Source organism: Zootermopsis nevadensis, unplaced genomic scaffold, assembly GCF_977971745.1.
Source record: "Zootermopsis nevadensis isolate Lab colony 2312 unplaced genomic scaffold, Znev_1.0 Znev_ptg000012l, whole genome shotgun sequence".
In the NCBI taxonomy this organism is placed as follows: domain Eukaryota; kingdom Metazoa; phylum Arthropoda; class Insecta; order Blattodea; family Termopsidae; genus Zootermopsis; species Zootermopsis nevadensis.
Genome location: NW_028259144.1, coordinates 2,031,296 through 2,047,747, shown reverse-complemented (window position 1 = coordinate 2,047,747; position 16,452 = coordinate 2,031,296). Strand labels below are relative to the sequence as shown.

The window sequence follows — 16,452 nt, the reverse complement described above, 5'->3', positions numbered from 1 at the left end:
GTAGCCTATATGCAATGTGCAAAAGAGATTAAAAGAATCGTATATAGACGTGGAGAGTTGACAACCCAAACCGGAAGGGGGGGGGGTGTCCGGACAAACAGTGGTAAGATTTAAATTGTCCACGTCCTTCGAAACAGCTCCACATACATAGCAGTTTTGTGATGATTGTTCTTTTAATGAACTGCATACCTTTCCGTCAACCATTGCCATCACAAATTGTTGGTTGACAAACAGTTCACTTCCATTATGATTTAATTTGGTTGGGGTCGGTAGTTCAATTTCTTTCTCAAAGTTTTCAATTTCTCTTACTGTCAAATCGGTGGTCTCTTTTCCCATTAATAATTTTGTTGGCCTGCAGAGCCTTGTGGACGAAGGCCTTGGGTTTCGCCATAAAATTTTGTTTCGTGTGTTTGAGGAGAATGTTGCATAAAGCTGCAGGGGCATATATGAGATTACAAAAATACTGGCATCACTAGGGGTAGTGTAGTTGAATCTTTGTTTGTAGGTGCTATGGCCACTATAACCACAACAACCCCACTTAAAAATTACATGCAATTGTTCATTACTGGATACATATTCTTTTATCACTTGTGAAATTATAAGCCTCTCAATAGTTTTATCTGTAACTGACTGTAGCCTTACTTATATGTCAGAATACCTCATTTTGGCCTATTTTCGGATGTTAAGATACTGCTGCTTTGTGAATCTATTTTATACAAAAAAAAGAGCTAAAGCCTCCTCTGGCGTAAATGTACTGCTGCTTTGTAAGCCCTTTTTGGTGTTTCTGTCATTCCCTTTAGAATAACTGCAGCATCTCTCTTACCAGATGCATGTAAAGAATATTTTGCAGCATATACCAGTTCTTCGCTTGAGTGAATTTCCACTAAAGGCTGAATTTTTTTCCGTTTTCCTCAATCACTACATTCTTGAAAAAGTTTTCTTCGCCTACCCCTGACCCCACGTGTCGATGGCTCATCCCTCTTACTTTTGTTTTATCTGCTCTACTAATGTTTCTGGCAAATTTAGATTCACATCTAACCAGTTAGAAATCTTATCTAAAAAGAAATTCTTATTGCGGTGACACTGTACCCACTTTTTATTAAAATTGCTACGCAGATTCTTCAAAATCACTCTTATAAACGGTTTCTATTTTCAGAATAACAATATCTAATCTTTTAAGAATATAAGCATAAAGTTCATCACAATCTGTATTCCTTTTGCACAACAACGGATATATTTCTTATAATTCTGGAGAAAAAAAATTCATGACACTCACATTAGCAAAAACTAGCAAACGAAACAGGCCTCATCTTAAAGTGCATACTCTAATCTATATTTTTACGTGAATTTGGTCGCCCCTCTCGATTAGTCTAGCAACTAAAATTCTATGTGAAAATCGGAAAGATGAAAAATTATCAGTAAAAGCGCCATAATTGAGTTAGCGTGCCATATGTATAAAAAGAATGGAGATATTTATACAAAACCTATTACAAAATATACTACATACGTTCCTCAATAACTTCCGGTTGCCATACAGTAGATAGTCCGATGTTCTGATAGAGGGGCACAAGGTTTTAATCCCAAGAGTTAGCTTCTATTGTTACCGTCATGTTCACTTCGTTGCCTGATATGTAAGGTTCTATAGCAAAATGCGTGCATGTAAAAGCATTTCTGTAAATACATTCGAACTTATCTGAAATATCAGTCACGGAAAACGTGCTGATGCTATCGTTTACTGGCAAACCTGTGCTAAGCGTGATACTGTAATTAAAATGCTGCTGCGTGATACCAGCTTTCTGTAAAAATATGTGCCAATTCCTATCTTCTGTAATCAACTTGTAATAGAGGAACACTTCATCCTTGTAGAGTATTAGTGCCATAGTCGTACTAGTAGCCCGGCATCCGAAGCTACGACTTACCATAAGATGCGAGTGTGCACCCCTCAAGTGTTCCGCTAACTCATCTTTAGTTCCAAACCAAAGGCAAATCATATTTGGGATCTTGTTTACTGGGCAATGGATGGCAGTCGGTAGGATGGGGATGGGGTAGGGGTCTGGGTCTGGGTCGGGCTGCCTAGATGTGGAAGGAGTCGCGTGGCCACCAGGAACTGATACTCTGCCCGGTTTAGATTCTTCTACCTGTGGAGATAGCAGGCAGAATGTATAAATCTAGCCGTATATAATTTTGAAGTTTATAACCAACCTCCAGAACCAGCATGTTGCGAGGAGGTAGGTGTCTAATTTCATGAATAAAATTGCCCTTGTTATCAAGTTTGTTTTGTATGTCTACCATTAGATTATCCTGACCTGTTCGCTTGTGATAAAGACGTTTTGATTTCTTCAGAATTTATATGTTACGACTTTCTGTCCTATAATTTCTTTTCAATCTCATTCCTGTGAAGGATTCCAAGCTAATATAAATACGAGTATGCCCACGTATGTTTACCGTAAAGCAAATTTATAATATTAATCTTTTAAAATCTTCATTATTTTACCTCACTAAACACGAAACAACGCGTGTGATCTGCTTTAATTTCATCTGTATTTAATATTATATTTGGTATGAGCGGACATCTCTGCTGTCACTTAACTGATCTCTCAGAAATTCGAAGTTTCTAACATTTTTAAATGTTTATTGTTTGTTTGTTGGCATAGGACTACCATACAACCAAACAAATATAGGGCTTGATCTGATTGTCTACTCCCCTCATATTTCACACATATTATGCACTGCACGTGCATTTCACGTGCCTGAGAGACCACTGTATGTGGTTTACGGTGGAGGGGAGAAAATAATGTGGTTGAGAATTAAATGGGTCTGAACAGATCGAACTGACTAACCACATTTTATAAATGCACCACAGAACTAACAATTAGCATAAATAATTTTATTTGAAATCGATATCTCGATTCTGATTGAGAGTTAAACCAGTCATCGAAATCATAGCCATTTCTGTAAATGCGGGATTTTAGGTTTTTCACGGCGGCGAGTTCGAAGATAAATGTCTTCTGGGTTGTTGCGCCGTGTAGTCTGGTTCACATTTACCGATCGCTCTGACGATGGAGGCAGCAAGGACCTCTGAAATGTTGGTGAACTTCTGGCAGACTATATGGCGCAGCATTCCCGTAAAATATGAAGGGAGGGGAAAATAACTTTAACACGAAATTCGGTATGATTACTCCTCAAAGGCAATGGACGTGGGAATAAATATCTGTATCACTTTGCTAGTGAAAATATTCTATTAGATAGTATTTGAAGATAAGAACAAGATACTTTACCGGTTTCTTCTTGATTCTTTTTTTACCCCTCTCGCCTTCCGGCACGGTCAATTTCAGTGCTGGGGTAATCGGTCCTTTTCTTTTCAACTTCGACCCCGTTTTCGACGACCCTGGCTCCTCTGGCTTCTCTATTATAAGAACCTCAGACTCAGGTTCGGCTGTCTGAGGTTCCAATATCGACGTCAGATCCGGGAACTGAATCTGAAGAAAAATAGAAATCTGATTTATTTTAATCTGAATATTGAAGATGAAAATTCTGACAGCAAAAAGTGCGATATATTATTTTATAAAATATATTAAGTAGTTTTATGTGTAAAAAGGGCGAAATACGCCTCTGAATAAGGAAAAATAATGCATGCAAATCATGTTAGTAGAAACAAATTATCACTACACTGCAAATATAATTATAAAAGCTACTTTACTTTCGAATACACAACATTAATACATAAATATTTAACTCAGAGCATTATTCATGTCAGTGTTCTTCATCGGAAGAGACATCCGAAGCATCCGAAGAGCTGTATCCTTCCTCGTCCTCATGTTGTTGCTTATCAGTATCGATATCCGGTTCCTTCAATAATTTGAGTACTTCAGAAGGTAAACGTGTCTTCCTTGCTATCGAGGGCTGTTTAATCTGCGATATTAAAGAATCAGAAGAAACTAGTAACATTTGCAAGACATCTTCTAAATTTCGTTCGCGCGAACATTTCCTGGTGTGATCGAGTCTGTATCATCGCACATCTTTGTGCCGACCTCTTGGGCATAGATAACAATCCGATAGGCAGATTCTGTAATTTTTCCGTCATGAATCAGTATCTTGTGGACACTTGCAGGCATACAGTACCATGGATATAAATTAACATATAAATTTGCTCTTTCCATGGTATATTTATCAAATGCCTCAACATTCACTGTGTATCCACAAGACAAGGTGTACAAAAATTATATAAAAATCGGCGAATAAGATCTTCATTAATTCCGGTAATATTCGCCGATATTTCAGGATTTTCAAAGAATCGTCGTGCAGTGTTGCCATCTTTAGAAGTTCCAGAACCTCTCGGTCTCGGTTGATCTACAAGAAGACCTAGTTGTAATCTGAAATATGTTAAAATTTCCTTCTTTCTGATTTCGAATGTTTCTTTATCTTTTGCAATAACCTGACATTTTTTTTTGGTAGCCTATATGCAATGTGCAAAAGAGATTAAAAGAATCGTATATAGACGTGGAGAGTTGACAACCCAAACCGGAAGGGGGGGGGGTGTCCGGACAAACAGTGGTAAGATTTAAATTGTCCACGTCCTTCGAAACAGCTCCACATACATAGCAGTTTTGTGATGATTGTTCTTTTAATGAACTGCATACCTTTCCGTCAACCATTGCCATCACAAATGTTTGGTTGACAAACAGTTCACTTCCATTATGATTTAATTTGGTTGGGGTCAGTAGTTCAATTTCTTTCTCAAAGTTTTCAATTTCTCTTACTGTCAAATCGGTGGTCTCTTTTCCCATTAATAATTTTGTTGGCCTGCAGAGCCTTGTGGACGAAGGCCTTGGGTTTCGCCATAAAATTTTGTTTCGTGTGTTTGAGGAGAATGTTGCATAAAGCTGCAGGGGCATATATGAGATTACAAAAATACTGGCATCACTAGGGGTAGTGTAGTTGAATCTTTGTTTTTTAGGTGCTATGGCCACTATAACCACAACAACCCCACTTAAAAATTACATGCAATTGTTCATTACTGGATACATATTCTTTTATCACTTGTGAAATTATAAGCCTCTCAATAGTTTTATCTGTAACTGACTGTAGCCTTACTTATATGTCAGAATACCTCATTTTGGCCTATTTTCGGATGTTAAGATACTGCTGCTTTGTGAATCTATTTTATACAAAAAAAAGAGCTAAAGCCTCCTCTGGCGTAAATGTACTGCTGCTTTGTAAGCCCTTTTTGGTGTTTCTGTCATTCCCTTTAGAATAACTGCAGCATCTCTCTTACCAGATGCATGTAAAGAATATTTTGCAGCATATACCAGTTCTTCGCTTGAGTGAATTTCCACTAAAGGCTGAATTTTTTTCCGTTTTCCTCAATCACTACATTCTTGAAAAAGTTTTCTTCGCCTACCCCTGACCCCACGTGTCGATGGCTCATCCCTCTTACTTTTGTTTTATCTGCTCTACTAATGTTTCTGGCAAATTTAGATTCACATCTAACCAGTTAGAAATCTTATCTAAAAAGAAATTCTTATTGCGGTGACACTGTACCCACTTTTTATTAAAATTGCTACGCAGATTCTTCAAAGTCACTCTTATAAACGGTTTCTATTTTCAGAATAACAATATCTAATCTTTTAAGAATATAAGCATAAAGTTCATCACAATCTGTATTCCTTTTGCACAACAACGGATATATTTCTTATAATTCTGGAGAAAAAAAATTCATGACACTCACATTAGCAAAAACTAGCAAACGAAACAGGCCTCATCTTAAAGTGCATACTCTAATCTATATTTTTACGTGAATTTGGTCGCCCCTCTCGATTAGTCTAGCAACTAAAATTCTATGTGAAAATCGGAAAGATGAAAAATTATCAGTAAAAGCGCCATAATTGAGTTAGCGTGCCATATGTATAAAAAGAATGGAGATATTTATACAAAACCTATTACAAAATATACTACATACGTTCCTCAATAACTTCCGGTTGCCATACAGTAGATAGTCCGATGTTCTGATAGAGGGGCACAAGGTTTTAATCCCAAGAGTTAGCTTCTATTGTTACCGTCATGTTCACTTCGTTGCCTGATATGTAAGGTTCTATAGCAAAATGCGTGCATGTAAAAGCATTTCTGTAAATACATTCGAACTTATCTGAAATATCAGTCACGGAAAACGTGCTGATGCTATCGTTTACTGGCAAACCTGTGCTAAGCGTGATACTGTAATTAAAATGCTGCTGCGTGATACCAGCTTTCTGTAAAAATATGTGCCAATTCCTATCTTCTGTAATCAACTTGTAATAGAGGAACACTTCATCCTTGTAGAGTATTAGTGCCATAGTCGTACTAGTAGCCCGGCATCCGAAGCTACGACTTACCATAAGATGCGAGTGTGCACCCCTCAAGTGTTCCGCTAACTCATCTTTAGTTCCAAACCAAAGGCAAATCATATTTGGGATCTTGTTTACTGGGCAATGGATGGCAGTCGGTAGGATGGGGATGGGGTAGGGGTCTGGGTCTGGGTCGGGCTGCCTAGATGTGGAAGGAGTCGCGTGGCCACCAGGAACTGATACTCTGCCCGGTTTAGATTCTTCTACCTGTGGAGATAGCAGGCAGAATGTATAAATCTAGCCGTATATAATTTTGAAGTTTATAACCAACCTCCAGAACCAGCATGTTGCGAGGAGGTAGGTGTCTAATTTCATGAATAAAATTGCCCTTGTTATCAAGTTTGTTTTGTATGTCTACCATTAGATTATCCTGACCTGTTCGCTTGTGATAAAGACGTTTTGATTTCTTCAGAATTTATATGTTACGACTTTCTGTCCTATAATTTCTTTTCAATCTCATTCCTGTGAAGGATTCCAAGCTAATATAAATACGAGTATGCCCACGTATGTTTACCGTAAAGCAAATTTATAATATTAATCTTTTAAAATCTTCATTATTTTACCTCACTAAACACGAAACAACGCGTGTGATCTGCTTTAATTTCATCTGTATTTAATATTATATTTGGTATGAGCGGACATCTCTGCTGTCACTTAACTGATCTCTCAGAAATTCGAAGTTTCTAACATTTTTAAATGTTTATTGTTTGTTTGTTGGCATAGGACTACCATACAACCAAACAAATATAGGGCTTGATCTGATTGTCTACTCCCCTCATATTTCACACATATTATGCACTGCACGTGCATTTCACGTGCCTGAGAGACCACTGTATGTGGTTTACGGTGGAGGGGAGAAAATAATGTGGTTGAGAATTAAATGGGTCTGAACAGATCGAACTGACTAACCACATTTTATAAATGCACCACAGAACTAACAATTAGCATAAATAATTTTATTTGAAATCGATATCTCGATTCTGATTGAGAGTTAAACCAGTCATCGAAATCATAGCCATTTCTGTAAATGCGGGATTTTAGGTTTTTCACGGCGGCGAGTTCGAAGATAAATGTCTTCTGGGTTGTTGCGCCGTGTAGTCTGGTTCACATTTACCGATCGCTCTGACGATGGAGGCAGCAAGGACCTCTGAAATGTTGGTGAACTTCTGGCAGACTATATGGCGCAGCATTCCCGTAAAATATGAAGGGAGGGGAAAATAACTTTAACACGAAATTCGGTATGATTACTCCTCAAAGGCAATGGACGTGGGAATAAATATCTGTATCACTTTGCTAGTGAAAATATTCTATTAGATAGTATTTGAAGATAAGAACAAGATACTTTACCGGTTTCTTCTTGATTCTTTTTTTACCCCTCTCGCCTTCCGGCACGGTCAATTTCAGTGCTGGGGTAATCGGTCCTTTTCTTTTCAACTTCGACCCCGTTTTCGACGACCCTGGCTCCTCTGGCTTCTCTATTATAAGAACCTCAGACTCAGGTGCGGGTGACAGAGGTTCCAATATCGACGTCATATCCAGGAACTGGAATATCTCTCTCACGACATAAAGCGGCAACTGAATTAGAAGAAAAATTAAAATCTGATTTATTTTAATCTGAATATTGAAGATGAAAATTCTGACAGCAAAAAGTGCGATATATTATTTTATAATATATATTAAGTAGTTTTATGTGTAAAAAGGGCGAAATACGCCTCTGAATACGGAAAAATAATGCATGCAAATCATGTTAGTAGAAACAAATTATCACTACACTGCAAATATAATTATAAAAGCTACTTTACTTTCGGATACACAACATTAATACATAAATATTTAACTCAGAGCATTATTCATGTCAGTGTTCTTCATCGGAAGAGACATCCGAAGCATCCGAAGAGCTGTATCCTTCCTCGTCCTCATGTTGTTGCTTATCAGTATCGATATCCGGTTCCTTCAATAATTTGAGTACTTCAGAAGGTAAACGTGTCTTCCTTGCTATCGAGGGCTGTTTAATCTGCGATATTAAAGAATCAGAAGAAACTAGTAACATTTGCAAGACATCTTCTAAATTTCGTTCGCGCGAACATTTCCTGGTGTGATCGAGTCTGTATCTTCGCACATCTTTGTGCCGACCTCTTGGGCATAGATAACAATCCGATAGGCAGATTCTGTAATTTTTCCGTCATGAATCAGTATCTTGTGGACACTTGCAGGCATACAGTACCATGGATATAAATTAACATATAAATTTGCTCTTTCCATGGTATATTTATCAAATGCCTCAACATTCACTGCCTATCCACAGGACAAGGTGTACAAAAATTATATAAAAATCGGCGAATAAGATCTTCATTAATTCCGGTAATATTCGCCGATATTTCAGGATTTTCAAAGAATCGTCGTGCAGTGTTGCCATCTTTAGAAGTTCCAGAACCTCTCGGTCTCGGTTGATCTACAAGAAGACCTAGTTGTAATCTGAAATATGTTAAAATTTCCTTCTTTCTGATTTCGAATGTTTCTTTATCTTTTGCAATAACCTGACATTTTTTTTTGGTAGCCTATATGCAATGTGCAAAAGAGATTAAAAGAATCGTATATAGACGTGGAGAGTTGACAACCCAAACCGGAAGGGGGGGGGTGTCCGGACAAACAGTGGTAAGATTTAAATTGTCCACGTCCTTCGAAACAGCTCCACATACATAGCAGTTTTGTGATGATTGTTCTTTTAATGAACTGCATACCTTTCCGTCAACCATTGCCATCACAAATGTTTGGTTGACAAACAGTTCACTTCCATTATGATTTAATTTGGTTGGGGTCAGTAGTTCAATTTCTTTCTCAAAGTTTTCAATTTCTCTTACTGTCAAATCGGTGGTCTCTTTTCCCATTAATAATTTTGTTGGCCTGCAGAGCCTTGTGGACGAAGGCCTTGGGTTTCGCCATAAAATTTTGTTTCGTGTGTTTGAGGAGAATGTTGCATAAAGCTGCAGGGGCATATATGAGATTACAAAAATACTGGCATCACTAGGGGTAGTGTAGTTGAATCTTTGTTTTTTAGGTGCTATGGCCACTATAACCACAACAACCCCACTTAAAAATTACATGCAATTGTTCATTACTGGATACATATTCTTTTATCACTTGTGAAATTATAAGCCTCTCAATAGTTTTATCTGTAACTGACTGTAGCCTTACTTATATGTCAGAATACCTCATTTTGGCCTATTTTCGGATGTTAAGATACTGCTGCTTTGTGAATCTATTTTATACAAAAAAAAGAGCTAAAGCCTCCTCTGGCGTAAATGTACTGCTGCTTTGTAAGCCCTTTTTGGTGTTTCTGTCATTCCCTTTAGAATAACTGCAGCATCTCTCTTACCAGATGCATGTAAAGAATATTTTGCAGCATATACCAGTTCTTCGCTTGAGTGAATTTCCACTAAAGGCTGAATTTTTTTCCGTTTTCCTCAATCACTACATTCTTGAAAAAGTTTTCTTCGCCTACCCCTGACCCCACGTGTCGATGGCTCATCCCTCTTACTTTTGTTTTATCTGCTCTACTAATGTTTCTGGCAAATTTAGATTCACATCTAACCAGTTAGAAATCTTATCTAAAAAGAAATTCTTATTGCGGTGACACTGTACCCACTTTTTATTAAAATTGCTACGCAGATTCTTCAAAATCACTCTTATAAACGGTTTCTATTTTCAGAATAACAATATCTAATCTTTTAAGAATATAAGCATAAAGTTCATCACAATCTGTATTCCTTTTGCACAACGGATATATTTCTTATAATTCTGGAGAAAAAAAATTCACGAGACACACATTAGCAAAAGCTAGCAAACGAAACAGGCCTCATCTTAAAGTGCATACTCTAATCTATATTTTTACGTGAATTTGGTCGCCCCTCTCGATTAGTCTAGCAACTAAAATTCTATGTGAACATAGGAAAGATGAAAAATTATCAGTAAAAGCGCCATAATTGAGTTAGCGTGCCATATGTATAAAAAGAATGGAGATATTTATACAAACCCTATTACAAAATATACTACATACGTTCCTCAATAACTTCCGGTTGCCATACAGTAGATAGTCCGATGTTCTGATAGAGGGGCACAAGGTTTTAATCCCAAGAGTTAGCTTCTATTGTTACCGTCATGTTCACTTCGTTGCCTGATATATAAGGTTCTATAGCAAAATGCGTGCATGTAAAAGCATTTCTGTAAATACATTCGAACTTATCTGAAATATCAGTCACGGAAAACGTGCTGATGCTATCGTTTACTGGCAAACCTGTGCTAAGCGTGATACTGTAATTAAAATGCTGCTGCGTGATGCCAGCTTTCTGTAAAAAAATGTGCCAATTCCTATCTTCTGTAATCAACTTGTAATAGAGGAACACTTCATCCTTGTAGAGTATTAGTGCCATAGTCGTACTAGTAGCCCGGCATCCGAAGCTACGACTTACCTTAATATCCGAGTGTGCAATGAACATGTGTCGTATTAACCCATCTCTAGCTTCAAACCAATCGCAAATCATATTTGGGATCATGTTTACTGGGCAATGGACGGCAGTCGGTAGGATGGGGATGGGGATGGGGTAGGGGTCTGGGTCTGGGTCGGGCTGCCTAGATGTGGAAGGAGTCGCGTGGCCACCAGGAACTGATACTCTGCCCGGTTTAGATTCTTCTACCTGTGGAGATAGCAGGCAGAATGTATAAATCTAGCCGTATATAATTTTGAAGTTTATAACCAACCTCCAGAACCAGCATGTTGCGAGGAGGTAGGTGTCTAATTTCATGAATAAAATTGCCCTTGTTATCAAGTTTGTTTTGTATGTCTACCATTAGATTATCCTGACCTGTTCGCTTGTGATAAAGACGTTTTGATTTCTTCAGAATTTATATGTTACGACTTTCTGTCCTATAATTTCTTTTCAATCTCATTCCTGTGAAGGATTCCAAGCTAATATAAATACGAGTATGCCCACGTATGTTTACCGTAAAGCAAATTTATAATATTAATCTTTTAAAATCTTCATTATTTTACCTCACTAAACACGAAACAACGCGTGTGGTCTGCTTTAATTTCATCTGTATTTAATATTATATTTGGTATGAGCGGACATCTCTGCTGTCACTTAACTGATCTCTCAGAAATTCGAAGTTTCTAACATTTTTAAATGTTTATTGTTTGTTTGTTGGCATATGACTACCATACAACCAAACAAATATAGGGCTTGATCTGATTGTCTACTCCCCTCATATTTCACACATATTATGCACTGCACGTGCATTTCACGTGCCTGAGAAACCACTGTATGTGGTTTACGGTGGAGGGGAGAAAATAATGTGGTTGAGAATTAAATGGGTCTAAACAGATCGAACTGACTAACCACATTTTATAAATGCACCACAGAACTAACAATTAGCATAAATAATTTTATTTGAAATCGATATCTCGATTCTGATTGAGAGTTAAACCAGTCATCGAAATCATAGCCATTTCTGTAAATGCGGAATTTTAGGTTTTTCACGGCGGCGAGTTCGAAGATAAATGTCTTCTGGGTTGTTGCGCCGTGTAGTCTGGTTCACATTTACCTATCGCTCTGACGATGGAGGCAGCAAGGACCTCTGAATTGTTGGTGAACTTCTGGCAGACTATATGGCGCAGCATTCCCGTAAAATATGAAGGGAGGGGAAAATAACTTTAACACGAAATTCGGTATGATTACTCCTCAAAGGCAATGGACGTGGGAATAAATATCTGTATCACTTTGCTAGTGAAAATATTCTATTAGATAGTATTTGAAGATAAGAACAAGATACTTTACCGGTTTCTTCTTGATTCTTTTTTTACCCCTCTCGCCTTCCGGCACGGTCAATTTCAGTGCTGGGGTAATCGGTCCTTTTCTTTTCAACTTCGACCCCGTTTTCGACGACCCTGGCTCCTCTGGCTTCTCTATTATAAGAACCTCAGACTCACGTTCGGCTGTCTGAGGTTCCAATATCGACGTCAGATCCGGGAACTGAATCTGAAGAAAAATAGAAATCTGATTTATTTTAATCTGAATATTGAAGATGAAAATTCTGACAGCAAAAAGTGCGATATATTATTTTATAAAATATATTAAGTAGTTTTATGTGTAAAAAGGGCGAAATACGCCTCTGAATAAGGAAAAATAATGCATGCAAATCATGTTAGTAGAAACAAATTATCACTACACTGCAAATATAATTATAAAAGCTACTTTACTTTCGAATACACAACATTAATACATAAATATTTAACTCAGAGCATTATTCATGTCAGTGTTCTTCATCGGAAGAGACATCCGAAGCATCCGAAGAGCTGTATCCTTCCTCGTCCTCATGTTGTTGCTTATCAGTATCGATATCCGGTTCCTTCAATAATTTGAGTACTTCAGAAGGTAAACGTGTCTTCCTTGCTATCGAGGGCTGTTTAATCTGCGATATTAAAGAATCAGAAGAAACTAGTAACATTTGCAAGACATCTTCTAAATTTCGTTCGCGCGAACATTTCCTGGTGTGATCGAGTCTGTATCATCGCACATCTTTGTGCCGACCTCTTGGGCATAGATAACAATCCGATAGGCAGATTCTGTAATTTTTCCGTCATGAATCAGTATCTTGTGGACACTTGCAGGCATACAGTACCATGGATATAAATTAACATATAAATTTGCTCTTTCCATGGTATATTTATCAAATGCCTCAACATTCACTGTGTATCCACAAGACAAGGTGTACAAAAATTATATAAAAATCGGCGAATAAGATCTTCATTAATTCCGGTAATATTCGCCGATATTTCAGGATTTTCAAAGAATCGTCGTGCAGTGTTGCCATCTTTAGAAATTCCAGAACCTCTCGGTCTCGGTTGATCTACAAGAAGACCTAGTTGTAATCTGAAATATGTTAAAATTTCCTTCTTTCTGATTTCGAATGTTTCTTTATCTTTTGCAATAACCTGACATTTTTTTTTGGTAGCCTATATGCAATGTGCAAAAGAGATTAAGAGAATCGTATATAGACGTGGAGAGTTGACAACCCAAACCGGAAGGGGGGGGTGTCCGGACAAACAGTGGTAAGATTTAAATTGTCCACGTCCTTCGAAACAGCTCCACATACATAGCAGTTTTGTGATGATTGTTCTTTTAATGAACTGCATACCTTTCCGTCAACCATTGCCATCACAAATGGTTGGTTGACAAACAGTTCACTTCCATTATGATTTAATTTGGTTGGGGTCGGTAGTTCAATTTCTTTCTCAAAGTTTTCAATTTCTCTTACTGTCAAATCGGTGGTCTCTTTTCCCATTAATAATTTTGTTGGCCTGCAGAGCCTTGTGGACGAAGGCCTTGTGTTTCGCCATAAAATTTTGTTTCGTGTGTTTGAGGAGAATGTTGCATAAAGCTGCAGGGGCATATATGAGATTACAAAAATACTGGCATCACTAGGGGTAGTGTAGTTGACTCTTTGTTTGTAGGTGCTATGGCCACTATAACCACAACAACCCCACTTAAAAATTACATGCAATTGTTCATTACTGGATACATATTCTTTTATCACTTGTGAAATTATAAGCCTCTCAATAGTTTTATCTGTAACTGACTGTAGCCTTACTTATATGTCAGAATACCTCAATTTGGTCTATTTTCGGATGTTAAGATACTGCTGCTTTGTGAATCTATTTTATACAAAAAAAAGAGCTAAAGCCTCCTCTGGCGTAAATGTACTGCTGCTTTGTAAGCCCTTTTTGGTGTTTCTGTCATTCCCTTTAGAATAACTGCAGCATCTCTCTTACCAGATGCATGTAAAGAATATTTTGCAGCATATACCAGTTCTTCGCTTGAGTGAATTTCCACTAAAGGCTGAATTTTTTTCCGTTTTCCTCAATCACTACATTCTTGAAAAAGTTTTCTTCGCCTACCCCTGACCCCACGTGTCGATGGCTCATCCCTCTTACTTTTGTTTTATCTGCTCTACTAATGTTTCTGGCAAATTTAGATTCACATCTAACCAGTTAGAAATCTTATCTAAAAAGAAATTCTTATTGCGGTGACACTGTACCCACTTTTTATTAAAATTGCTACGCAGATTCTTCAAAATCACTCTTATAAACGGTTTCTATTTTCAGAATAACAATATCTAATCTTTTAAGAATATAAGCATAAAGTTCATCACAATCTGTATTCCTTTTGCACAACAACGGATATATTTCTTATAATTCTGGAGAAAAAAAATTCATGACACTCACATTAGCAAAAACTAGCAAACGAAACAGGCCTCATCTTAAAGTGCATACTCTAATCTATATTTTTACGTGAATTTGGTCGCCCCTCTCGATTAGTCTAGCAACTAAAATTCTATGTGAAAATCGGAAAGATGAAAAATTATCAGTAAAAGCGCCATAATTGAGTTAGCGTGCCATATGTATAAAAAGAATGGAGATATTTATACAAAACCTATTACAAAATATACTACATACGTTCCTCAATAACTTCCGGTTGCCATACAGTAGATAGTCCGATGTTCTGATAGAGGGGCACAAGGTTTTAATCCCAAGAGTTAGCTTCTATTGTTACCGTCATGTTCACTTCGTTGCCTGATATGTAAGGTTCTATAGCAAAATGCGTGCATGTAAAAGCATTTCTGTAAATACATTCGAACTTATCTGAAATATCAGTCACGGAAAACGTGCTGATGCTATCGTTTACTGGCAAACCTGTGCTAAGCGTGATACTGTAATTAAAATGCTGCTGCGTGATACCAGCTTTCTGTAAAAATATGTGCCAATTCCTATCTTCTGTAATCAACTTGTAATAGAGGAACACTTCATCCTTGTAGAGTATTAGTGCCATAGTCGTACTAGTAGCCCGGCATCCGAAGCTACGACTTACCATAAGATGCGAGTGTGCACCCCTCAAGTGTTCCGCTAACTCATCTTTAGTTCCAAACCAAAGGCAAATCATATTTGGGATCTTGTTTACTGGGCAATGGATGGCAGTCGGTAGGATGGGGATGGGGTAGGGGTCTGGGTCTGGGTCGGGCTGCCTAGATGTGGAAGGAGTCGCGTGGCCACCAGGAACTGATAGTCTGCCCGGTTTAGATTCTTCTACCTGTGGAGATAGCAGGCAGAATGTATAAATCTAGCCGTATATAATTTTGAAGTTTATAACCAACCTCCAGAACCAGCATGTTGCGAGGAGGTAGGTGTCTAATTTCATGAATAAAATTGCCCTTGTTATCAAGTTTGTTTTGTATGTCTACCATTAGATTATCCTGACCTGTTCGCTTGTGATAAAGACGTTTTGATTTCTTCAGAATTTATATGTTACGACTTTCTGTCCTATAATTTCTTTTCAATCTCATTCCTGTGAAGGATTCAAAGCTAATATAAATACGAGTATGCCCACGTATGTTTACCGTAAAGCAAATTTATAATATTAATCTTTTAAAATCTTCATTATTTTACCTCACTAAACACGAAACAACGCGTGTGATCTGCTTTAATTTCATCTGTATTTAATATTATATTTGGTATGAGCGGACATCTCTGCTGTCACTTAACTGATCTCTCAGAAATTCGAAGTTTCTAACATTTTTAAATGTTTATTGTTTGTTTGTTGGCATAGGACTACCATACAACCAAACAAATATAGGGCTTGATCTGATTGTCTACTCCCCTCATATTTCACACATATTATGCACTGCACGTGCATTTCACGTGCCTGAGAGACCACTGTATGTGGTTTACGGTGGAGGGGAGAAAATAATGTGGTTGAGAATTAAATGGGTCTGAACAGATCGAACTGACTAACCACATTTTATAAATGCACCACAGAACTAACAATTAGCATAAATAATTTTATTTGAAATCGATATCTCGATTCTGATTGAGAGTTAAACCAGTCATCGAAATCATAGCCATTTCTGTAAATGCGGGATTTTAGGTTTTTCACGGCGGCGAGTTCGAAGATAAATGTCTTCTGGGTTGTTGCGCCGTGTAGTCTGGTTCACATTTACCGATCGCTCTGACGATGGA

The 16,452-nt window shown here is 37.6% G+C and overlaps 2 protein-coding genes across 2 annotated transcripts in view; one reads left to right on the top strand and one right to left on the bottom strand.

The window, feature by feature from the left end:
• Positions 1–16,452, top strand: part of LOC110840259 (uncharacterized) — a 341,537-nt gene that overhangs the window by 135,128 nt on the left and 189,957 nt on the right. The window lies entirely within an intron of this gene.
• The window catches only part of LOC110837165 (uncharacterized), a 34,183-nt gene that overhangs the window by 8,198 nt on the left and 9,533 nt on the right, over positions 1–16,452 (bottom strand). Inside the window, exons 6-12 of the mRNA XM_087347567.1 lie at positions 15,308–15,526; positions 12,218–12,418; positions 10,853–11,077; positions 7,731–7,958; positions 6,372–6,590; positions 3,279–3,479; positions 1,920–2,138 (exon numbers count right to left, since the gene is read on the bottom strand). Coding sequence (XP_087203693.1) covers positions 1,920–2,138; positions 3,279–3,479; positions 6,372–6,590; positions 7,731–7,958; positions 10,853–11,077; positions 12,218–12,418; positions 15,308–15,526 — 1,512 coding nt within the window. The remainder of the gene's footprint in view (positions 1–1,919; positions 2,139–3,278; positions 3,480–6,371; positions 6,591–7,730; positions 7,959–10,852; positions 11,078–12,217; positions 12,419–15,307; positions 15,527–16,452) is intronic.